This window comes from Ammodytes marinus (genome assembly GCF_949987685.1).
Source record: "Ammodytes marinus genome assembly, chromosome: 6".
In the NCBI taxonomy this organism is placed as follows: Eukaryota; Metazoa; Chordata; class Actinopteri; order Uranoscopiformes; family Ammodytidae; genus Ammodytes; species Ammodytes marinus.
This window is the reverse complement of record NC_137235.1, coordinates 13,294,832-13,320,159: the sequence shown is the minus strand read 5'-3', so window position 1 is coordinate 13,320,159 and position 25,328 is coordinate 13,294,832. Positions and strand designations below refer to the sequence as shown.

The 25,328-nt window shown below is 40.8% G+C and overlaps 1 protein-coding gene across 2 annotated transcripts in view; it reads left to right on the top strand.

Annotated features, from left to right (window-relative positions):
- The window catches only part of ctnna2 (catenin (cadherin-associated protein), alpha 2), a gene marked incomplete at both ends in the record, with an annotated part of 341,788 nt that extends 318,174 nt beyond the window's left edge, over positions 1-23,614 (top strand). For both annotated transcript variants that reach the window (XM_080028673.1, XM_080028674.1), the window contains 6 exons: positions 2,535-2,686; positions 6,607-6,720; positions 13,634-13,815; positions 15,130-15,235; positions 21,639-21,773; positions 23,327-23,614. In XM_080028673.1, the coding sequence (XP_079884799.1) occupies positions 2,535-2,686; positions 6,607-6,720; positions 13,634-13,815; positions 15,130-15,235; positions 21,639-21,773; positions 23,327-23,614 (977 nt within the window). The remainder of the gene's footprint in view (positions 1-2,534; positions 2,687-6,606; positions 6,721-13,633; positions 13,816-15,129; positions 15,236-21,638; positions 21,774-23,326) is intronic.
- Between the last annotated feature and the right edge of the window lie 1,714 nt (positions 23,615-25,328).

The window sequence follows — 25,328 nt, the reverse complement described above, 5'->3', positions numbered from 1 at the left end:
CTATACTCTCAACCAACTTCTGGGGGATTTTTTATTGTTTGCAGGTAAATGTACCTTGCTGTTTAGCAGCTAGCTCCCTTGCTGTATCTGTATGCTGTTGAGAGTCAAGCATCACACAGTGGGACTATACGTATGTCTTTCTTCTGAATCAAATGTAAAAAAGTTAAGTTGCACTCCATACAACAGAAAAAATAGACTGAAAGACAATGTAATGTAGCTCGGTAGATCTGACGTGAATTGCAGAGACTGGGGACATTTTGCGGTGGGTTCATCACTAGGAGCCAAGCTCTTATATAAGTAAGTAGTCATACGATCTTTTATAATAAGAAAATATTGATTATAGCAGCTTTAGAGTACATAATGTTAGGTAAAATATTTATGCCATATTTGTAAAAAAAAAAAAACTCTACAAACACAATACTATGCTATGACATTATCCTGTATACATGGAAAACATATAATGCATATAATAAAGTGATATGTAATACTTTGTAATTTGTAATATCTTTTTGGATCTCTACAATGCTGATTGAATTATTCATTATTTAACTATAAAGTTCTGTTCATTGTTATATAGTGGGCAAAACTGTATCCTCCCAAAACAAAACATAATCAAACATTTGAAAACAGACGATTATAGGTTCAAAGTTGTTCAATAAGATTCAGTGCAGTTTGCATTTGTTTGTATGTTATTTTGATTTAACTTTTTGTAATGTATTGTTTAATCTGAGCTGCCGTCAAGCAAATGTTAGGTTCAGGCAGAGACTGTGCAGGTTGTGCTGTTTGGAGCTGGTTAAACACTCACAGGGTCATAACATCTCTGCTGTGAGTTTATTTAAGCATCCATTGTGCTTCCATAACTTCTCACTTAAACTATGCTTAAGCCCGGAGGGTGGAGGGGGGGTGAAAAAATCCATTCCTACATGGTCACATTTAATTCCCTTCATCGTATTTCAACTGGAATGAGTGAAATTGCTCCTTACCATCAGCAACTTTGCTCATTAAGGGCTTGGAGAACATTTAAATAGTTATATTTAAAACGCCTTCCCAGCAATTCCCAAAAGCCTATTTTACGCTTCTCCAGTAAGTGGATTAAACTGAATTAAAAATGAAAAGAAAGAGGGAGAGACTTTTTGTATTGCCTTTTATGTTAGGTGAAAAATAGCCTATATTTTATATCAGACCAATAAGTATACTACACCTTTAGTGCAAGCTTGGCTAATTGATTTAGTCCACTCTGCATGTAGGAGAGGAGGAAAGTGTGGAGAATAGTAATAAAATCACACAGTTGGCTTTCTGGTGAAGGCTCACCAGCCAAGCTGCCATAGTTTATTTTTCTCTTTCCCTGTTCTTCTTTTTCCTAATCCATCTGTCCTCATTAGACCTGTCTTGTTCTCTCAAAAGTCTGTTTTCCTAAATCAGTCCAAGTATGTACACTCCAAAGACCAACTTTTTTTGTAGGTCTATATACAGATTTTTTTCAGAGAATTTCCAGAGCAGCTGACCATCTCTATATAATAAATCAAAAAAGAAAGGTCTTTGCCTTCACATTTTTCCTGTTTATTGTGGATTCATAGACATTGTATGTGCAAAAGTGGACTTTAATCAGAGTTGCCATTTTTACGGGGGTTGTGGGCATCTGTGGTGTTTGAAAAACCACCTATACATACAGTAAATGAAGGCCAGCCCTTTTCCGTCTGGCCAGGTAAACCAATGCTTTTGTTATGATAATTTCGTACAGCAAAGTATGAAAGTATGAAAAAAACACATTATTATACTTTGCTTTCCATCATTTCTACTCTACAGGAGTTAACGTAGAAAGGTAGCCTGCCAAATATTCAACATGCAGTCAATATTCCGGAATATTGAATAATGTCTATTCACATTCAGCACAATTCATTTGTACACACAAAGAGCAAAAAGCTCTTTCAGCGGGTTTAGCCAATTGATACTGACAACAATACCAACCATTTTTGTGGTCAATTGGGAATTTTCTTTTGTGGCGGAGCTTTTTGTTTGGCTCAAAAGGCTGATGAATTTGTTTCCCCTTCGACCGCATTGTGTCAGTTTGCAAGTTAGCACCCTTGTCCTGTAACGCTGAAGCGCACACAGCCATCTTCACACAGAATACACACACACACACACACACACGCACACACTTCACACCTGAGAAATGCAGGCGTTGACAGACATGCCAATCTTCCTGTTGGGTATGCCGAGGTGAAATTGCTAATTGCCGTGCAATGTGCAAATTGAATATTGTCACTTTAACCCAGGATTAGGACGTCATCCCTCATCGCCCCTTTTCCAGAAGTGCTCAAGTGAGCTGCGAGCTCTCGGCGGAGACCCTCTGCTGTAAATGTTGAGATGTTGTTACCGTGTTCCCTACCAGAAAGTCAACACACCCATACTCGCATTCATTTCACCGTTTTGTGGATGGTACATTTGCTCCCATTCTGGAAAGATCCCTATTCAACATGATACATCTGACTGTCATATATTTCTCTACCTCCCGTGCTTATTCCTCCCTGCAGTCATGCCCCGTTTTGCTGAACAAGTGGAGGTGGCGATCGAGGCGCTGAGTACCAACCCCCCACAGGCCTTTGAGGAGAACGAGTTCATTGATGCGTCCCGTTTGGTCTACGACGGCGTCCGTGACATCAGGAAAGCTGTCCTCATGATAAGGGTACGTCTCTTACCTTTTTCTTCTGAAAGAGTTGAAACAGTGAAATGGTTTCAAGTTTAGGAAATGAATGAGTTTGAAAATGCTGACCAGGACTGTGCAGTTGTTTATTTCTGGCTCCCTCCATAATTTTAAAAGATTTGATTAGGTAGTTTGTGAATGTAGCCATTGCAATAAATGGTGTATGTCCTAGTGTTGCTGTCAATGAGTCTGCATCAACCCTATTTGGTTTTGGTTTAAATTCATTTTATGATTTTATATTTTAAAGCACAATCACTGCAATATGCTTATCATGGTCTTAACCTGCTAATTAATCATTTAAAAAATGTCTCTCTTAAAAAGGAAGGGACCAACACAAGACAAAGCAATAACACGTGTGTGTTCCCCACACACACCTGTCCAGTTTGTGCCTTTTCCTCCTCATTTTAACTTCACATCTGTCCACCATCTTTGGTAGAGCACAGTGTGCTGCTGTCTATCATGAAGGCAGATGTTCTCTGACAAAAAAATATATATATACGTATGTGCCCTTAGGATGAAGAAAAACACAATTGAAATCTGAAATTCAATTGAAGTCCTTTTTGGGATTTTGCATCTGTCACATGATCTGTTTTATGAAGCTGGCAGAACATTATACATCATGTCATGATTAAAATGCTGAATAACAACACTGCCTTACATACCCACTCTGATGTTTCGGTATCTGCATTTTTCACCCGAACTGGCCCTTCTCTCTTCACCATGTAATTCATTTATTCAACTTTATGCAGGCTGGAAGCTTTCCCGCTGCAGCTCTGGAAAAAATCTAATTATGGAAAATAATTTGATGTTGGTAAATAATGTAAAACAGGCAGCTTTGAACTGCCCGGGACCAGCTGGCTTCATAATCCCCTCCAAGTTCAATTACTTTTCTTAGGAAAAAACTTGGAAGATCCTCGCTTTCTCTGTTGTTGAACTCGGGCATATAGATAGCGAATGTTGGTGCCACGTGTAATAGTTTTTTTGCACACATTTCTTGTGTTATTTTTCTCCACTTAAGCCGAGTAATGGCTCCCTTAGAATTTGTACGGCACAGATCTTATGAGCGGTCGATGGATTAAGAAACCAATCCTCCACAGTGTTTAAAAATTGAGGCAGGTTCTGAGGAGAGTGTAAAGTTATAATGGAAGTTCTCGAAAACATAGTTTTGTCCTGTCCTATATGTACCTGTGTACACACTGGCATACACTCTGCCCCTCACACATAGCAGCATAGAGAAAGAAAGTTACCTACAGCCTGCAACGCAACCTAACATACCAACATATTATGATTTACATAAGATAGGAAAACAGGCACATTACTTGCAAGCTTGAACTGTATACTACACTCAACAAAAATATAAACGCAACACTTTTGTTTTTGCTCCCATTTTTCATGAGATGGACTTAAAGATCTAAAATTCATTCCAGATACACAATTCTACCATTTCTCTCAAACATTGTTCACAAATCTGTCTAAGTGTGTGATAGTGAGCACTTTTGCTTTGCTGAGATAATCCATCCCACCTCACAGGTGTGCCACATCAAGATGCTAATCTGACATCATGATTAGTGCACAGGTGTGCCTTAGACTGTCCACAATGAAAGGCCACTCTGAAATGTGCATTTTTCTGCTTTATTGGGGGTCTGGGGACTCAGAACCAGTCAGTATCTGGTGTGACCACCATTTGCCTCATGCAGTGCAACACATCTTCTTCGCATAGAGTTTATCAGATTGTCAATTGTGGCCTGTGGAATGTTGGTCCACTCCTCTTCAATGGCTGTGCGAAGTTGCTGGAGACGGCTTATGGTGGAGAAATGAACATTCAATGCACGAGCAACAGATCTGGTTGACATTCCTGCTGTCAGCATGCCAATTGCACGGTCCCTCAATGCTTGTGGCATCTGTGGCATTTTGCTGTGAGACAAAACTGCACATTTCAGGGTGGCCTTTTATTGTGGACAGTCTAAGGCACACCTGTGCACTAATCATGATGTCAGATCAGCATCTTGATGTGGCACACCTGTGAGGTGGGATGGATTATCTCAGCAAAGCAGAAGTGCTCACTATCACACATTTAGACAGATTTGTGAACAATGTTTGAGAGAAATGGTACAATTGTGTATCTGGAATGAATTTTAGATCTTTAAGTCCATCTCATGAAAAATGGGAGCAAAAACAAAAGTATTGCGTTTATATTTTTGGTGAGTGTAAATAAATTAGCAACGTGTTTAGTGGAATAAACTATTGGATTTGTGCTTTTGTAAATCAATATAAGAAAAACCAAAATACAAACTGTATAAGAGTCCATTGTTTGTATTCCTGTTAAATAAAACAGCTTGAAGGAAATGATGCTTAAGTAAGCTACATATGACCAGTGCATGTGGATGCTTTTCCTATTTATTTTTTCAAGCAGATCACTAACCGTACTTACAGAAGAGTGGGCTTGGGTTATGTCGTCCATTTGAAGGTGCTCTATTCACAAAGTCGTGTCATATTATGCAATCATAGAATATGAGTGAAACAGGCCCTCTTCTGAATAATCCATTTGTGGAATACTAAGAAGGAACTTCTGCACAATCGAACTCTAGCCTATTCTACTATATAGTTTAGTGTTGTCATCATTGCCACATGCTATGGTCTTCTAGCAACCTGACAGCACCGTGAGTTCAGGGCTTTTTCTGAATGTCAACATCATGTAGGAATGGTGACCTTACACATATACATCTTTTGATCTGACCCGCCCCCCCCCTTCTGAGGCAGGTAGCCATCCAGAATATGTTACCATGGTGATGTAGCACAGTAAAAAGGGAGCCAGCCTCCTGTGACCAAAAAAGCATGCGTTGAAGTAAGCTGAATTACCCACTAATCTTAATTAGTGAGACAGCCGGCTGTGAGGAGGCACAATGTGTATGAATCATTTAGTTGCTCACTTTGAGCCAATGCAAAAAATATGACAACATTTTCTTCCATTTTTATTTTATTTGATGAGAGACCACAAAGTGTTTGTGCTCCCAATTATTTTACAATTAATTTAGCAAGGTGGCATATTGCTTTATATTTTTATGATTACACGCTTGCCATTTGTCTTTGTTTTCTTTGCAATAAAGTCAAGTTGAATCAAAGGACTCTTATTTAAGAGTCTTACTTTAAAAAATAATTACACTATAGAATAACGATGGCCTCACAGCAATGATTAAACACGGCTTCAAAGAAAATAAATAGACATAGGTTCATTGTACAGAGGCAACCTTGCAAATATCTCTATTCTGCGCACACACACATACACACACACACACACACACACACACACACACAGGTGACAAGTTAGTAAGTAGGGGATCTTGAAAGCAATAATGCCAGCCTTGGCAGAAACAGACCAACAAATATTGTCTTTGCCTTCAGTTCTAGAGAAGGTTATTGGTGAGCGGTTCCATTTCATGAAATGACCAACAATGTAAGACAGCATCCCAAAAGCTGAACCACTCACTCTGCAGCTCCAAAGTGTACTATGAGCTCTTATAATTCACTCAATCCTGTCCATCTCTCATTTGACACCGATGTGTGAAGAACTACACCTTGTGACCCAGGTCTGCAAATGAGTTCATATATTCACCCATGAAACCCACAAACAGTGACTAATTGTTGCTTTTCATACCTTTACGTTTCATCTCTTTGTTTGGTAAATGCTCTTTTAAAAAGCTTTAACAATGACCACTGGCTTCTTTCTCCCCTGTCAGATATCAACTCACTTAATCTCTTCAGGCCATATCCCCCTGTTTTCATTGTGTATTTGATTTTAAGTTAAGGGAACTAATAAACATGTTCAAAAATTTTCCTTTTTTCAGTTTTCTATCTAAGTGACTGTTTTCCTGACTGACTGTTTGCCTGTATGTTCCTCCCAGACACCAGAGGAGCTGGAAGATGACTCTGACTTTGAGCAGGAGGACTATGATACTCGCAGTAGGACCAGTGTCCAGACTGAAGATGACCAGCTTATTGCTGGACAGAGTGCTCGGGTGAGTGGTTGTTCACTTCCAAAACTTATCAACTTCTCAAATGTTCCTCTGTTATGGAACCAGATTTACACAAATAAAATATCATGAAAATTAAACTTTCTGATTTTTGGGAAGGCTGGGAAACAAGTCTAAATACATCATATGAGTATGCTGCATCCCACCCAAACCATGTTCCCAGTCCATACTTGTATCAATTTAGTTCAATTAGTTCCACTTGTACAGCATAATATCCTATTTAAATTATTGAAACAAGCGGGATTATTTTAAATAAACAATACTCAGGGATGACAGGTGTAAAATTGCAATCACAAACAAATATGTAATTACCAAATTCCCTTCAGGTGCCAGACAATTCACACTATACAGTATGGTACTGTGCCAAGGCGTCGGTCGCATGTACCAGGGTGTGGGCTTTGTTGCATGTTAGCATTTTTCTCACTTGGGCCCAGCTTAAAGAAAATTAGGAGGGTGTCAATGTTTTGCTTCCATCCAGCAACACAGAGGCTCTAATGGTGTGTTGCATGTTGAATGGATTGCGGATGGCAGGAGTATGACTTGGCCCAATGCCTTTCCCTGTGGCACAGTCCTGTATTATACTGCCTGAGTCTCTACACACCCTGAACACACAGGGAGGTAATGCACAAAGAAGGGAGAAGTAAATGGAACTAAAACAGCAGCTTAGTGTTGCTCAATTGATTTAGCTGAAGCCATCATTGTAACACTCATTGATAGTAACTCACAACATAGGGCACTGATAACCAGCAATTCTTCATCCTTAAGGCTAGCTAAAAACACCATTCATTAAAGTGAGACCATGTTACTGTTGCTAGACTGCAGCCACTGTGGCCATACATAGCAATATTGGGCTAATGATTCATGGTAAATTGAAGCGTAAAATAAGTGGAAGTAGAGGATTAATTACAATTACACACTGATAGTTTGTTTTATTGCTAATACATTAGGGCAATATTTTTGTTTTTCTTTGCTATAAATCAGTCATTAGTTTATTTCACTGCAATGTCTTATCCATTTGCAACATTTAAAAAAGTGGCAAACAATTGGATATTCCTCCATCAAAATGCCAAATCAATTAAAAAAAGTGCATCAATTTACTACTAGAGTAGCCAACAAGTCCTTCAAACTAAATAACAAAATGTGCTGTTTATCATTGCCTGCCAAAATACCATGTAATCATATTTTGAACTGTTGGCAAAACAAATTAGTTGGTTAGTGCTCTCCGAAACCATTACAGCTGACTGTTATAATTGTGTTCCTATGACGTATGCCACCTTCTTGGTTAAGAGTTTATTTTATTTTTTTTGTAATTAATGCATTTAAAATACTTGTGGGAAAGTTGTCTAGTTTTTCGGTAAAACAAAAAGGCTGCTTGTTAAAGGTTAGAGAAATATCCTGTTCATGGATTTTATAGGAGAGAAAACAATCAGTGGTCTGCAAGTCTGTCCAAGTCACACCTTTTCTTGACCTTTTCATCCATCCCCTACATTCATTCTATCCATCCATCTGCCTGATGGACAGGGACCACACTAGAGGTGCTTGTTCTAAATGTAGTTCATGTTTATCATTTAGAAAAAAAACACAGATGCCAACAGTTTTCTTACGACATTCTCTAGAAAACATTATAAGAACTAGCAGCATGTGGTATTTAGAAAATAATAACCTACAAATGTATATATTATACAGTATGCACTTACATGTAATGTATTTAGTTATGTATTTATTCAAGGAATATAGTCACGATAATCTTAACTGATAAAGTCAGTTAAAGTGCCATAATACTCCCACTACAGCTCCCGCAGCTTTATATTGTTGGGGCCATCTGAGCTTAAATGCACCAGCGCTGCCACACAAAGGAGCTTCACAGCACCAAACTGTTCACTAGTTTTCCTGGCACTCAATTGTGCTTTGAGTGGGTAGCTTTTCTTGGGGACAGTTTGAAGTGTTAGCATGTCCCTTTGTCATGACTTGATGTCTCTTAGGCCTTTCACACCAAAAAGAACCATGTGCCAGTTCCGGGCTGGTGCTGGGGCCAGTTCAAAACTGGTTACAGCCTTATCCCAGTTATGAACCGGTTGGTTTCACAATTACCAGAGCCAGCCATGGAGCCGGCAAGAGAGCAACATCATGACGTCACTGTAAACGTGTGTGTACGTCGCCCGACGCCGCTGCTCTTGTGGCTAACGCTAAAGCTACCGCTAGCTTTAAGCACAACAACAGCGGCGAATACGTTATTTTTACATGTCTCCGTTTGTCTGTGTGTGTGTGTCTCCGTTTGTCTGTGTCGCCCTGCTCGGCTCAGTGGGTTTACTTTCCTGTTACTTCAAAATAAAAGCCAACTCACGTTTGTCCAATGAAATCCTAATGTGAAGCCAGTGAAATGCTTTTAATGTGAAGCCGCAGCCTTAATGCTCTATTTGTTTAACAGTAACTTAACTGCTGCGCACTGATCTAAAGATAGTGTTTTTTAATATAGAAAGCCGTGTCTCTGGCATTACCGGTGGTGACACAAGTTTATTTTGCTAAAAAAAACGGCGCATTGTCCCGCACAAACGTAGTCTTTGTCCCACATCTGGTGAATTGGGATCTGGTCACCCTACTTTGCAAACAGGACCCATACAGCATATTTTCGCCGGTCAATTTGAACGCTACGTTCGGTAATTATGTTATGTTTACGTCTCGTAGTAGCGGTGTTTTTAAATATGGCGGGCATGAGGTTTGAGCTTTGAGTTGGTCTGGTTGGTAAGGATAACCCCGCCCCCTGCCCCTGGCGTAAAAGCAGTTCTTGATTTAGACCCTGCTCAATCTTGGTGTTTGAGTTGAACCGGTTTTTACAGGCCGGAGCCGGTTCTTTGGCGTTGTGAAACCAAAACACTGTCTCTAGCTCCGAACTAGCCCAGAACCGGCTCCGATTTTGCTGCGGTGTGAAAGGCCTATCTGTAATACAAATGTGTGAGTTGGCTTGAAGGGTGAAGTGGCTAAAGGTAAGGATTTCTCAGGCACCCTAGATTAGCAAGCTTTGCCCCCAAAGCCTACGTATGAACTGCAACGATGTACCACACCATGTTATAAATGTGATGCGTCATATTTGGTGCACATTATCTTGTGTGACATATCACATAGCTCGCACGCTGGCCAAGCTTCTCACACAGTTAATAGAATTTCGCCTGTTTTCCCACTCAAAGACAGTGTTATGCCCTCGGAGACTAAACATTTACACACGCAGAAGGCAAGCACATCCATAAATTATGTGTTTGCCGCAAAACCCTGGTGATCTGCCCAGTCGGCCTTAGCCTGTTGTGTCAGGATAAAGCTTGCTGCCTTCTCACGGTCATGCCAAGTGCACACTGGTGCTCTGTGTTTCTATTCAATCAGACAAGAGGAAGCGTAATCCATTTTTCTCCATAGCAGCTGACATGAGCACACTGAGGGTTTACAGTCATGATCCCTCCAGGCCCCTCCAGTCACTGTGCTGGTAGCACACAAAAGGACACAGGCGTCATATCTCTCTCGCTCACTCCCTCGGTCTCAACTGCCATCGCTAAGTGTGGAAAGATATCAAATCAAGTCCAGGGCATTCCCAGAGGGGCCTTTGTTCCCAGTGCTTCGCCTTGTGTGGTGTTCCACTTGTCTATTGCGTTATACTTAATGTGCAAAGCTAAGTTATTAGAGCAAACATGCATTATGAGAAGGCAACACAAAAATCACAGGGGAAAGAGGCTTGTTCAGTAGTCTCTTTTCTTGTAGATCATGCAGACAGGAACTATCTCTCTGTAAAACACTAAGGATAATGCACAGAGAGCCAATCACGAAAAGCCCCCACCTCCTCCGCACACACACACACACACACACACACACAAACAAGTACCCAACGTCTCTGAACACAGTGATTGGATAACACTGTTGATAGGTCATCCATAAAATTGAACTCTGAGTGTCTGGGCAGTTTATTTCAAATGAAACAAATTAAAGTCATTTCAAGACGACGCGCTCAGTGAAGAAACCAAGAAAGCGCTCTAATCCCTGCAGACGTAGCCGAGTCGCAGAGTGTATTGGCACGGTGCTCCCCTCGGTCGGCTTTGCCACTATGTTAAGCTCCCAAGGCCCGCTCCTTGTTGTTATCAGTAAAGTAGGGGAAGGGATTTGGGGATAAGTGAATTCTAGAGAGCAGGGGAGGAGGAAAAGGAGGTGGAAGGGGCTTCACCAAGTGCCTTCCTGCTCCCTGGCGTCCCAATTGGCTCCTGTGTTTACCACTGTGCTGCAGCTTCCCTCTGTGCAGAACCTCTCTCTCTCTCTCTCTCTTTCTCTCTTCAACGCTCCTGGCTTTCACGCTCTCTTTTGTCACACCATTTTCAGAGTAAAATTGAAACACCATCCAAATCCCTCGCTCTCTCTTTCCACACCTCCCTTGCTCCCTTATTTTAGCAAAATAATTCTCAACAATCCAAATTGTTGAGTTTGAAGAGACTTTTTGCTCCCTTTAGCTGTTCGGGGAGAACAGTTCATCTTGGTTTATTGCACCCCGTGTGCAGAAGACAGGGAAAGGGAAATAATTTGATAGCCCTTCCCCGAAATAACTGTATACCTAGAGCTGCTGTGATTCTCAATTTGCAGTCTTCATCTGACTCATTACAATGGCGCTTAGCAAAACCATATCTGTACTTCATTGCAATGACGCACCTTCCATGTCGACACCACTGGCACACAGTTTGGTGCAATTATAGAAAGAGGTGAATAATTCATGCCTCAACAGTTGGGCGCGGGAGCGATATGAGCAGAACAGATATGCTAACGGCTGCCCCTAGGGTCCTGAGGTCGGAGAGCTTTTGCATGGTGGCACAGTGCACCTGTGTTGCTATTGATTAGGCAAAAATCTCTGTACAGCTTTGCCCACGTTAAACATGCACATGTAACTCGCAAACTATAACCCGGGGGTGGGGGAAATGAATATACAGCACCAGAAGCTGGGAGCACAAGCTCCTTAATGCTTTTTGCACTCTTCAAGTTTATGTTTACGATGGAATCAACTGCATAAATAAAATGTTCTTAAAAAAAGACACGTGGTGTGTTCTGTAAGATAAACTCAAACAAGCAGAAATAGAAGGTCAACCAACCATGTTGAAAGGATTATTGTGTGAACGTATGTATAGCGTTAACAGTTGGCGTGTATAGGCTCTGGCCTTGTCGCTTCCTAAAAAAAAACATCCTGCCCGGCATAGCGGGGAGTTTGGGGTGACAATATTGTTGGATGGCCCCAGAGCCGCCGCCTGCTGTGTGCAACCCAAAGTTTACAGTGACACGTGCAGGCAGGAATACCTGCGCAATGAATACAAGCGTTCCCTGGTTGAGTCAGCTGGCCTGTTTTAAATGATTTATGCCTCATGTGCAGTCCCAATACATATCAACTTGGTATTTGTTTTTAAATGCGAGCAGTGTTTTTGCCCCACACGCTGTTTAATGGGATTTGCTGCTGTTCTGTTGTTTGTGTGTCTTGGCACCAGTGGCAGAGGAGATCTACACTGGGCTTGAGGGGGCTGGTTTTAGCTTGTTTGTTTATGCTCTTTGGGTTTTTTTGGGGGGAGAGGGGGGTTTCTCTCAAGCGAACAGCCCGCCATCAAAGCTTTGCACCACTCTGCTCAAACAGTGATCAGTAGGCCAAAGCTCACGGCCTCTGATGAAAGTTGTGCCTCCATGCACACTTATTTCGGATTGTTATTTGAATATTATCTCTATTTCACTGTGGTTCCACCCCTCCTCCCCTCTTGTCTCTACTCATTTTCTGTAGAAGAATTTCAGGATGACAAATCGGCCATCTTTTTTTGTTTTCATTTTCCTCATTACACATCTACCATGGGACGTGAGCAAAATGACGCACTTTGTCACTTAGCTCACCCCACACCCCCCACACACCAGCTTTGCTGTGAGAGAGGGAATAAGGAGGAGGGGAAAGGTGGACAAGGGCGATTATTTCATTAAGAGAATGGCCATTCTTGGAGGACAGTCAATAATAGATGAGGTTAAAAAACAATGGTGACTTTTCTTTTTTTCTACTGTACTCGTTTCTCTCTCTGCCTCCCCGAGTCAATAGAATCGACCTAATGGAAACCAGGTTACTCTTCCTTCTATCTCACCTCTCCGACATAATGTTGAACAAATGCATTATTCATTCTCTGGTCTAAGAAGCGAGGTAATTATACATTTATCTCCCAAATAATACTGGGTACTTACTGTGGCTGTGACCTTGCCCAAAGATTTATGCCATTTTGGACCTGCCCCCCCCCCCCCAAAGGCCACTGAGGAGAAAATGAAGGGAAAAGTGGATTTCCTCTTTATGGATGTAAGATGTCAAGGGGTTTGAAACGGTCCAGACATTAAATGTAAAGTTAAATAATACTTTATTTTGAAGTATTTCAGAAGGGCAGTAATAGTCAGAATCCAAACTTAATGTTCATGTTTTGCTGGGGATATTAAAAAAGTAGACTGGACAGAAGAAAAAAAAATTAACAAATGGTTCTCTCTCTTTTATTGTCTTTCTTTTATTCTCTTGCTCCTTAATTCCTGTTCTAATGTTATCATTGTAGCATCAGTAGCAGTTATCTGCTCCACAACCCTATCTTCTTTTGTTAACTATCCTCCCTTCCCAATGTATCCCCCAAAACACTTTCACTTTTAAAAAAATCTTTACTTCATCAGATTCCAAAGAACCACAAACAAACAGACATACATGTATTGTGCATACAAAGGACGAATAAACAAACAAGAACATAAATGACAATAAAGCAAAGGAAAGAGATAATTCAAGGGTAAAAAATTAAATACATTTTATAAAATAACGATAAGAAAACCAGATCACTCCTGCTCTGATGCTGTTCTTCAACCCTCACCCTGTCACCTGCAGGCCATCATGGCACAGCTTCCTCAGGAGGAGAAGGCTAAGATTGCTGAGCAGGTGGAGAGCTTCAGACAGGAGAAGTGCAAGCTGGATGCGGAGGTGGCCAAGTGGGACGACAACGGCAATGACATCATCGTGCTGGCCAAGCAGATGTGCATGATCATGATGGAGATGACAGACTTCACCAGGTAAAAAAAGGCCAACGCCAAACGCCGAGCAACAAACGTCAAACCTGCAATGACTTGAATTTATTCGATATGCCGTAAACATGAGTGATGCCTTGCCACGTTTTATGTTCATGTGGTTTATTGGTCGACAGTTGCTTATATACATCAGCACATACACAAACTCCAGAAGGAAACAACCTGCTCCATAGCTACTAAATGCTTGTGTATGTTTACCATAGTTGGTAACTTTCTGCTATTGGTGACTGTGTAGGTAAGCATTCAGTGAGTGACAGCTACAATAGATGCTACATCTGAGTCAAACTATGAGCTGAAAAGTATGTACAGCTGAAGTGTCTGTCAGGTCGTAATTGTCATCACTCTGAACAACTCTTTTCGCACACAGGTCCTCTGTTTATCCGTTCTTTATGTACAAATACTGCAGTTCCAAGTAAATCAAGTTATGCGAAGAAACGACCATGCCTTTGCAATGCCTCATAGCAGCAAACTGTTTTGTTACACGCAAACTGAGCCTGTCAACCTGTGTTTTGATCGGACTAAATAACGACACTGTGATTCAAAGAAAGGCTGTGGTACATATATTTGTGCACTGACAAAAAGGCAGCAGCTTTGCTCTCAATCTTCCCCTAACTGGGCTCAATATTTCAGGGAAATGACTAATGCCTAACTGATGGTCATCTGTGTTGGGTAGGGGGGTTGTGTGTCCACTCACCAATAGTGTGGCATGGAACAGACGGAAACTTGTAAAATAAATTAAAATCAAACCAGTGAGTGATTGTAGTTGGCACCCAGTCACAGTTTATGTCCAAACTTCAGTGTAGCACTGTGTAAAAATGAGACATCACACACAGGCAAACACAATTTCCTTAGCCACATTAACCTTCCCCGTGGTGGCTGATCAAGGAAACGCAAAACAGATCACAGACTCAGTTGTCGGCCATTATTCCCCTCACGGAAAATGTTCCTGTTTTGCTTTTAAAAAACACAACTCCTTTGTTTCTTTGTGCTTCAAAGCACATAAATGTCAAATCATTTGGGAAAATAGTATACTGTATTTTCTTACATCCATTACATGGTGCAACTTGTATTGGTGTTTGATTGTAATGTCTCTATCCTATTCCTCCTGCCAGCCAAATCAAATTAGCAGCTGTACACACTTGTGTTACACAGGGGGGAACTCAGTCTTTAAAGGAAAAGCTCTGCATGTCCACTGCTTCTGCAACTCCGCCCACAATCCCTCTATCTCTCCCTCTCCCTCTCCCTCTCTCTCTCTCTCTCTCTCTCTCTCTCTCTCTCTCTCTCCTTGACTTTTCCCAGAGGAAAAGGCCCCTTGAAGAACTCCTCAGATGTGATCAACGCAGCTAAAAAGATTGCAGAGGCTGGCTCCCGGATGGACAAATTGGCCCGCGCCGTTGCAGATCAGGTAGCTGTACAACTTTGTGTCTGTCTCATGTGTCATTTGAGTCGGCCCAAAAAACAGTCTCCGAATGTGTCATCGTAGCTGGCGTAGGAGCACATTTTGAGTTAGACTAAGTGGGCATGGCCATTGGAAATCTTTAATGGGGGCATCGACGAGCCCAGCTGGAGCGGTGGGCTGTGTTGCCGCATGACTACCTCTCCCGATGGGGCCAACACTGAGAGAGCAAGACAGCAGAACCAAGTTGTGTCTCTAATATAATTAACTTCCAACCGAGGTGTTGCATTCGTTATCAGATGAGTACCTTTTTTCTAAAACACGCTGACAGACCATTTTCAATATTTAATCAATCGGTGCTGTGCCTGGGGGAAAGACGGGAGCGCAAAAATGAAATAGGGGTGTATGCATGTGTGCTTACAGCAAATGAAGTGGGAGGTAATTTTCCAAATGCAGCACTCCAGGTATTGCACAATGTTCTTCTTCATTTCATCTGTCTCTAATATGCAGTGAGAATACACTTAGGCACAACACTCACTGATTTATTAAGACAGCCTGTTGTCATTGTAATTGCAACTTTGGATAGAAAGCAAACCCTTGGAATAATTATTGTTGGTTTCAGTTTCACTCGCTGGGCCTCCTTCCAGCGCTTCTCATCTGAAGAATTGCTGGAGCTCACAATGACATTTTCTTTTATCGCAATAATCAAATCTTTTTTTATTTATTTTTCCTGCAATTCCTGTGAGGCCTGCCACATGAAGCTGCTTTACATCATGCCCCAGATTTCAAACATGCCTCTAGACTATCATTTCATGGTTTAAGTTGCACAGAAAATGGTTGTTGTAAAGGAGTGTGGATATCCATGCAGTATTGATAATGAGAAATGAATCACACCTCTGAAAAAGTCTGCAAAGTCCTCTACATGGTGTTATGCTGTGCAACAAAGCTGTTAACACAAACACAGATTTCTGTTTTCAGACATAGACCAGGTTCTACACCAAAATAATAAACATGTGTTCCTGGGCCTATGACTTAACGTTATACAAACTATATTTAAAAGTATTGACAAGCTTTCGATATGTCCTGGTAACTAAAGAGAGGAGAAGGAAGAACATTTAAAAAATAATCCCGCTTCGGGAAAAAAACTCACCAGAGGCATTAAAGTAATTTCCCCATTCGTTCACTAGCAGTGATCCTATGTTCAGGGTACTGTATATAATTCATAATTAGATTACAGTTCAGTGGTTAGATTAAAAGTGCATTCAAAAAAAGCTGCTGGGGTAATACCAATATTAAGAGATGATTATATATTGTCTTCATCCCGTTTTTTTTTGTATGACAGTATGTGACTTCATTGAGAGTATACTGGTAGGAAATCTGCTGTTAGCACAGTGCATAATGACACTCAGTTTGAATGGCCCTATAGTATGCAAAGCTTACAAATGACCAGAAGGCATCTTTAGTTGAAGCTGGCACTGTTCTCCTCCTGTCACACTGTCCAGCTCTCCAGAGCATATTGCACTACGGAGCAAAGTTTCAGGCCATGAATGCTATATAAAAAACTGTCTGTTATGCAGTAATTACCACAGACAGAGACACTGTAAATATGTTTGCATGTTTCCATGTGTGAGAACATTTGTCTTAGAGAGCAGGTCCCTCGCTGTCTGCGCCAAGGTCTGTGCACATTGTTTAGACAACAGGATCTGGGATAGAAAAGGACAAAGTAAGCAGGGACTTGTGTGCCTATGTATTTATTCCTTAGCTTGTAGGCTGTCGATTTATGGTCCTTGTTTAACAGGGCTCGGGTGGGAGTGAATCTGTCAGATGGCAAATCACTGGCAGAGCCTGAGCCTGAATCAACAGTTGCTGTAATGAAAAGAGCAGGTGGCTTGCCATTTTTAATTCTCACTTAAATGGTTCCTCGACCAGTGTTTACTGAATATTCAAAGCCTTCTGTTGCACTTCTACAGACATCAGGGCTATGTCATGAAATAAAGAGGGGCTTGAGGACCTTTTCTTTTTCAACATGTATTTGTTCTAAAATGAATTTCATGTGAGGCAATAGGAGGCATCGTTTTATCATGCCATTCAGCTAATGGATTGGGTTATTAAAAGTTAAAACAACAACACTTTGCTTTTATCGAGCTTCGCAATGGAATTACACTACAACTAACTCCACCTTGATTATTTGCCTGCATTACGGACAAAGAAGACATGTATTTTGCATTCTCGCATTATGGTAGGTAACCTGTGCTTGTCGGAGCATTGTAGTGTGACAGAAAGAATGAAGGCCGCTCCACTGCTTTCAGACAGGTCCCTTAAGTAGCAAAGCTTGTCGCCATGACTGCACATCAGCCCTATTGATGAACACGTGTGAAGCAGAAGTCAATTCTGCATGTAAGGCCGGGAGGACGTTGAGCTCTTTCATAGTCGTTTGAGCACAGCACTTGACGTTGAAAATTCCCTGCAGGCACCTCAGCTCATTTCACTCCGGCATTGCCTTTTTTTCTACTCTATTTCTCCCACTGCATTTTTTTCCTACTCTGCTTCATTCTTTAAGTATGCATCCTACAGTCACAACCTAAATAATGGATGGCAGTTGTACAACATTATGCCCACCTATTCTGAGACGCACATTGACTGATGAGTGTTATGTTACAGCAATGGCGTGCAACAACAGTATGTGTCACTGTGTTTGACACACACTGCGTTGATTGCTCTGAGCCATTCTCTAACACCATCTGGCTTATACTGTAATGCCCCTGTGTTGGTGCTCAATGTTGGTGTCGGTACGGTTGTGTAGTCATGTGAAGGTGAGTGATGTGATATAAAGTGAACAGTCAGACATGAATAAATAGTGCAATTATTTGGGGCTATTTTAAGGCACTGATTAATACCGTTATATGCACACTTTACTGCAGTAGGACTGTGTGCATGATTGACTCAACATACACTAAAGTAGCATTTGAATGAAGAAACATCCAGTGAAAATATGGAAGTCTCTGGTGGAATATTGTAAATCAGGCGGTGGCTACTAGTTAGTAGTAGGATCAACTCATTATTTGGTTTTGGTTTTTTCATTGTATTAGTTTGAGTATCGCAACTTATCTCCTATTTACAGTCATTTAAATTGCCTTGTCCTTTTTTTCAAAAAAACTTTTCTTTTGCACTTCACTCTCTTTCAGTTTGAGCATTGGGTTGTGTGAAAAAAATTAGAAGAACTGCAAAGCTTATGGCCGCTGCTAATTCAGCTCAGTCTTTAAGTTTCACTCTAGTTGTCACAGTGGAAGGCTCTGTTGCATACAGTGAAGAACAACAAGAGCAAAGCTCCTGTTGCCTCTACTGACAGCTGTGAAACCAAGTGTGACTGATGTGTAATTAAAAGGCTTTTCTGCAGTTTAACTGGAGAGAAAACCCACTTTGAATGCTCTCACCATGCGTGCTAACTGTGACAGCTTAACATGACGGGGACTGTAGCTGCTAGAAGGCATATTGTGTAACTGTGAAATATGGTATACAGTATTTAAATCAGTCAATGTATGGGTCATACTTCTCTGTTTCAAACATCTCTCTTATACACTATTGAATAGGTAATTGAGCTAATTGAGCTAAGAATAAAACAGAAAATTGCCACAATTACAGAGGAACACCGACAACTGTGAGGATGGAGCTACAGCTAAAAATATCAGACTTTTCACACATTGAATAATTTAGGAAAGGTCAGTCTCCGTCTGCTCATAAATGCAGCATCAGTGTGAGGTGTTACTTGTGTTTTGACAGACTGCCAGACTGCGATAGTGTGTTGACCTCATTTCAGGACCAGAGTTCACATCATCTTCATGACTTAAACACTGGGAGCATGTTTCATTAAGGTCTCAGCCGAATGATGCAAACTAAACACCACACAATAGAGATATTGCACCTGTTTCACTGGACCGAGCAAAGAAAAATAACTAAAATACTGAGAGAAGATCTGATGTCAGGAGTGGTTTCACATATGCTGGGTTAAGTTAACCAGTGAACTGAACAGATTCCTCTCTCATCTGTGATGAACAATGTTTTCCCTATGATGGATGGAGAGAGAGAGATTTAACGGGCCTGGCAAAGTAATGGTCCATACAGTTTGTTTACATCTGTGAATCGGCATGTGTGTGTGTGTGTGTGTGTGTGTGTGTGTGTGTGTGTGTGTGTGTGTGTGCCGTTGGTGTGACGTGAAGTTAGCAGCGATGCTTGCCAGGACTGGCAGTGCCGTCACGATGCCCAAGGAGAAGGTTCCCTCTGCCTCACTGGCTGCTCTATGAGCGAGCAGCTCCACCTGACTCTGCATTCAGTGAGTCTCACTTAGAGGAAGCCAGATGCTGGTGGCAGCTTTGCTCTTATTTACTGTGTTGTTCAACATTGTCCTACTTTGATAGTGGCTATTACTTTAAATGTATATCATGCCTCATATTTTACACTTGCAATGTTAGTTATAGGTTGAACAAACAGACATTTACTTTCATCTGAGAAGGATGTGATTTACTCGCTATCTGAGACCATTGCTGAAGGACCAATCAATACTGTTTGCCTTCTTGGCGAGAAGAGGAGAAGACAGGGTGCAAGTCCTGCAGTTTGTTTCCTTTTTCATATCACAGCTCCATGTGTAACTTGCCATCCACCTTACCCGAGAGCCCATAAGACAAGGAAGTGAGCTGTGCATGTCCCCACACAGTGCTACTGAATGTCCAAGTTAGAACCGTTTAATATTAATGGCTAGAGAAAGGGTGTTGCTACAAAATGATGCTCACAGTGTTTAAGCAGCTGATGCAGTGTTCTTAACCCACAGGGAGCTAAGTGGGCCATAGCTGACACATGGGAGGCTTCCAGATAGAATAATAGGGGAAACTGTTTGATAGTAAGAGACCTCAGAAGGCAGTCCTCGTATATTTGGTCCATTTGCTGCACTGTATGATTTGTTTCTTAGCTGTTGAAGTAGCACAAAGGCCAGTGGGACAAGGTCAGAAAAAAAAACAAAATAAAGACAGCAGAGAGCAAGAAGAGGGATACATACAAAGCTTTACGTGGAAGCAAGTCTTTACGCATTTTCAGGTGATGATGTTCATTTGCTGTTGATTGATCGTTTTTCCTTCTTGGGTGACAAAACAAACTTTTTTTAAAGCAAATGAATGAGTTTGACACCCTGTAGTGTAACTTAAAGCCACATCGTTCTGGCTCAGTGAGGAGAAATGTGATAAGCGACCCAAGGTGCAGGGACGCTGTTGTTTTTTGAAGGATTGTTGTTTTTGCTATGTCTCCTTTAAATCAGCCTCGACATCACGACACCATGATTTCTATAACAATCCAATTTGGTAGAGAATACACATCTCAAAGCTATTTGGGAAGAAGATTCACCCTTTGAAATCAGAGGACACTTTCGTGATAAGCAGTTAATGATTTTGCCAATGAAGCCGGGAACCTTTTTTCCCCCTTCAAATTATTTGACTCACTGACAAATCTAGTGCCTTAATGGCTGTAACGTATGTCATGTTATTATTATAAAACATTTATGTCTGCTGAACCACTATTAGCTCATCACAGAGGATCCAGTTGTATCCTTAAGCAAAGCACAGACCTCCTGGATTAACCAACATTGTGAAAATCCAAGCTCTAGATGTAGCCAAATACATTAGACATTGTGCTAGCTGGGTTTCCTTTTTTCTTTTTTTTTACAAATGACACCTAAACCATAGGTTCTGAGATGTGATAACTGTGTAATTAGTTAATTACAGATGCCTTGATGGGTTATCAATCCAAAGATACATTATGAATTCAATCACTATTGGGTCATATATTTGTCCCAATAGTAATATATATTGTCACTTTTTCAGTCCATTTGAATATTCTTGTTGTGTACAGTATCAATCTCTATTACCTGACTAGCGCATTCTACTTTCCCTCTGCCATATGATTGTAGTCTGTATTCTCTGTCCTAAATTGCAAATTATTCACAGTAAATCTGTTTCATAAAATGTAGCAAGAGTAAGCGGAGGAAGGATTTGGGACACAGGCCATACCAGTTTGTAACATACACGTTTGACAGATTTAAGACATGCAATAGGAAGTGAACGGTTACACAGAAGCTAATACACAATAATATACAATACATATTTAAACTACCTGCTTAATTATCATATTACATCATTTAATTATGTGGTCCACAAAATGGCTGATAGTGAAGACACTTAACATTGGAGTGAGGGGACTTCATATAATGATGTACTAATATATAATATATATAATATAATATATAATATATAATGTACAAGTAAAAGCCAAGGCTCACTTATGGCAATTATTATTTGTGTGTGTGTGTGTGTGTGTGTGTGTGTGTGTGCTTTGACAATGTGTGTCTTTGTGCCTCTTCTCCATTCAGTGCCCTGATTCAGCGTGCAAGCAGGATCTGCTGGCCTACCTGCAGAGAATTGCCCTGTACTGTCATCAGCTCAACATTTGCAGCAAGGTGAAAGCTGAGGTTCAGAATCTGGGCGGAGAGCTCATCGTGTCTGGGGTAAGTCCGTCCATAGAGAACAGCACATGGCCAGCTCCACTTGTGCTATAGATGGTTCTTAGGCTTGGACTTCTTCTTGAATTTATATGCCCTGTGCTGATGGCAAACCTTTTAGTTCAAGGTCATGATTGAAGTCTGGAGACCAGATGAAAGGTCACACAGATTAAGGCTGACGCAATTATTTCAGACCGATTACCATCTAATAATAAAGATGAAGCGCAGACCTTCTTCCATTGGTGTTTTTCATGTTGCATTAAATGATATTATCACTGCTCCAACAATTGGTCAATCATCCCAATTGCTTGCGCTTGACATTTAGCTTTCAACTTTACTTTTACATTTGAGACATGAACCAGAATAGACCAGAATTATTAGATTATGATGTAACTGTCCTCTCAACTTTCCTGTATTTTTTTCTTCTATATTTCTCAATCTATTCTCTTTTGACAAATTAAACAAATCCACTTGCAAAACTGAAAGTTTATCATATGGAATCGTGGTAATTTCTTCTAAATTTACTTTTGTTAAAAGGCAGTTAATTTTGTATCATATACATTATCATAATGATAAACTGCTTGCTGACTGTATTGATCAGTATGTAGGCCTATGCACAATAGAATATTATAGAACAGAACAAAATTCTCTCAACCACATTTATACTTTTGAATAACTATCATTACAAAATGGTAACAACTGAATTTTCTAAAGTTTACACAATATAAAATACAAAATTTAAAAAGTCTTGAAGGATATTGGTATATTGAGTAATAGGAACAGAGAACTATGTGGTAAGGGCCTCATGTTAACCAACACACTGAAGAATGATTCCTATCAGTTCTTTACAATGGCTTAAACAGATCTTAAATGGACAAAAAGCAGTGGCTTCTTCTGAATAAGCCAGTATCCTTAACCGTTGTCACATATTTCCAATCAGGAAAGGTCTGTAAATAACTTCCCTATTAATTTGCTTGAGTATGATTCCTTCCTGTAGTTAAAAATCAAACTTGACTTTTATCTTAGCTGCAGGTGTCCTTGCGTGTGATGTCGATAGTGTTCTTTGTGACTTCTCTGGGTTTTATTATGGTTTGACTCACATGAGACATGCAAGCCCTGCTGGGATTTTAACCTTTTTATAGTGGCCAGCTGGAGTCCACACTCATTAAATCTAAGCAGTTGACTCGTCTCAACGTGACGTAGGAAGAGGCCCACTGGCCGCCGACCCTTAAATGTCAGCCAAACAAAACAGACGGAGACAGGGGTACACCTGACCCCTGTCTCTGCTAATTAAGAGATGCTAAAATAAGATGTCATATAGCGAGGGCCATGGTTTCTCCTGCTTAATTACCAGTGGCAGCACAGACGTCTGAGGCGCTGCATGCAGCTAATATTTCCTAATGTTCTTGTGAAGTGCAGGAAAAGTCATTTAACTTTTTTTTCCCTTGCAGATACATTTACCTTTTTGAACTGACCCTGAATGTCTCTCTCTCTCTCTCTCTCTCTCGCTCTATCTCTACCTCTCTCTCTCCCCTCCATCTGTCCTTGCCATCATGTAGCTGGATAGTGCCACCTCCCTGATCCAAGCGGCCAAGAACCTAATGAACGCAGTGGTGCTTACTGTAAAGGCATCTTACGTAGCCTCCACCAAGTACCAGAAGGTGTACGGAACAGCGGCCGTTAACTCGCCCGTGGTGTCATGGCGCATGAAGGCCCCCGAGAAGAAGCCCCTGGTAAAAAGAGAGAAGCCCGAGGAGTGCCAGACACGTGTGCGACGAGGCTCCCAGAAAAAACACATCTCCCCTGTCCAGGCCCTAAGCGAATTCAAGGCCATGGACTCCTTCTAAAGGGAGGGTGTGGGATAGGGGAAGTCACCCCCATATACCCCCAAGAAAAACAAAACATGACGGTGACAAGTTGAAGAAAAAAGTCCCTTTTTACATTGTGTTTACCCACCTCTGTTTTGCCCTGTGTGTGCCCGGTGACACTTCAGGAGGACTACAGTACATATTAAACTGCCACACTGCGGCTCCTGTGAACACTGTGGGCCTGATGGCTCACAGGCAGCCAGCGCACACTCAACACTATTTATCAATCTTATTGTAGCTTAATATGTGAGAGCCAAAATGTCACACAAACACAGGTACTTTTGAAAATGTGTATGTAAAAAAAAAAGAAAAAAAGAAGAGAGAAACATATCAGAAGAGATGGCATTTTAAAAAATTGTGGCAGTTGATATCCTGCTTGTATACACATTTAAACTGTCTGAATGGAAACCCTGAATGGTTATGTAAAGGACTTATTGTAAAGGGAATATATCAATGTTGGTGTGCTCCCTATTGCTATTTTATTTTCAATTTGAATGTAACCTGTAGTGCTAGAAATAATTTATGATTAAGATACCTGGAAGTGTTCGGCATCCAAATAGTATCCATGTTCCTGAAGATTATATTAATAATCAATACGGTGTTTTTCCCCCCAAAGCACACTTACGGTCTATTGTATTGCGTTTTTGAATTACATTTATTTAATGATTACATCACTAACTATGATGACCCTTATTGAAAGTCGTGTAGCGTATAAATATAGATGGAGCGGTTTGGCTAGCTGTGGATTTGCTCGGAGAGTAGAAATGTTAGCATCAAAGTAGTTTCCTGGTTCCGGCTGATTATAATTATAATCCATATGGTGTTTTTGTTTCCAAAGAACACTTGTGGTCTATTGTATTGCCTTTTTAAATCCAATGTATTTAATGATTCCATCACTAACTATGATGACCCTGATTGGAAGTTGTGTAGCGTATACATATAGACTGAGAGGTTTGACTAGCTGTGGTTTGCTCAGAGAATAGAAATCCCTGCATACGGTACCTTTATATTCACCCTTCTCTAATAAATCCCTCAACTTGACCCTACAAGTTTCATGTGTCTTTCTTTCTTTCACATATGCTGTTGTAGCTAGCTATAGTATCGATCTGTGAATGATTATTACATCAGCTATATGCCTTTTATTAATCTGAAGACATAATCATGAGCGATTGCCACGTTAAACATGCAGATGAGAAGATTCCAGAGGAGCAAAAAATATCTATTGGTACTAAAATCTTACAAGAATAGCCATATTGATTCAGGGTCACAGGTCACATCCTATTACTTTGCACTGACTTGAGATAATTGGCCATAGGTCAGCAATGTTACTGCTATGAAGGTGTTTTTGTACAGGATGATCCTCATTGAACGTCTCCCACACTTGCATTAAACACATACATCCATAAACATATGAACATATGTGGGAGTGGTAATGTCAGTCAGTGTTTCTGTGGGTCTAACATTTTGGTCCTCGAATAAAAGGATTTCCGTGCTGTTTTTACAGACATTCTCCTTATTATAGACATTATCCAAAGGAACACATCTTATTTTTTTTTAGATCCCCTCACTCGTCCCCTTAAAGTTGTCACTTGAAATCATCTACATGACATTTGGAAAATGTGTTAAAGACATTCATGGTTACCAGATGGTATACCCCAAAAAGTTTGGTTCGACACTGATTGCCATCCATTGT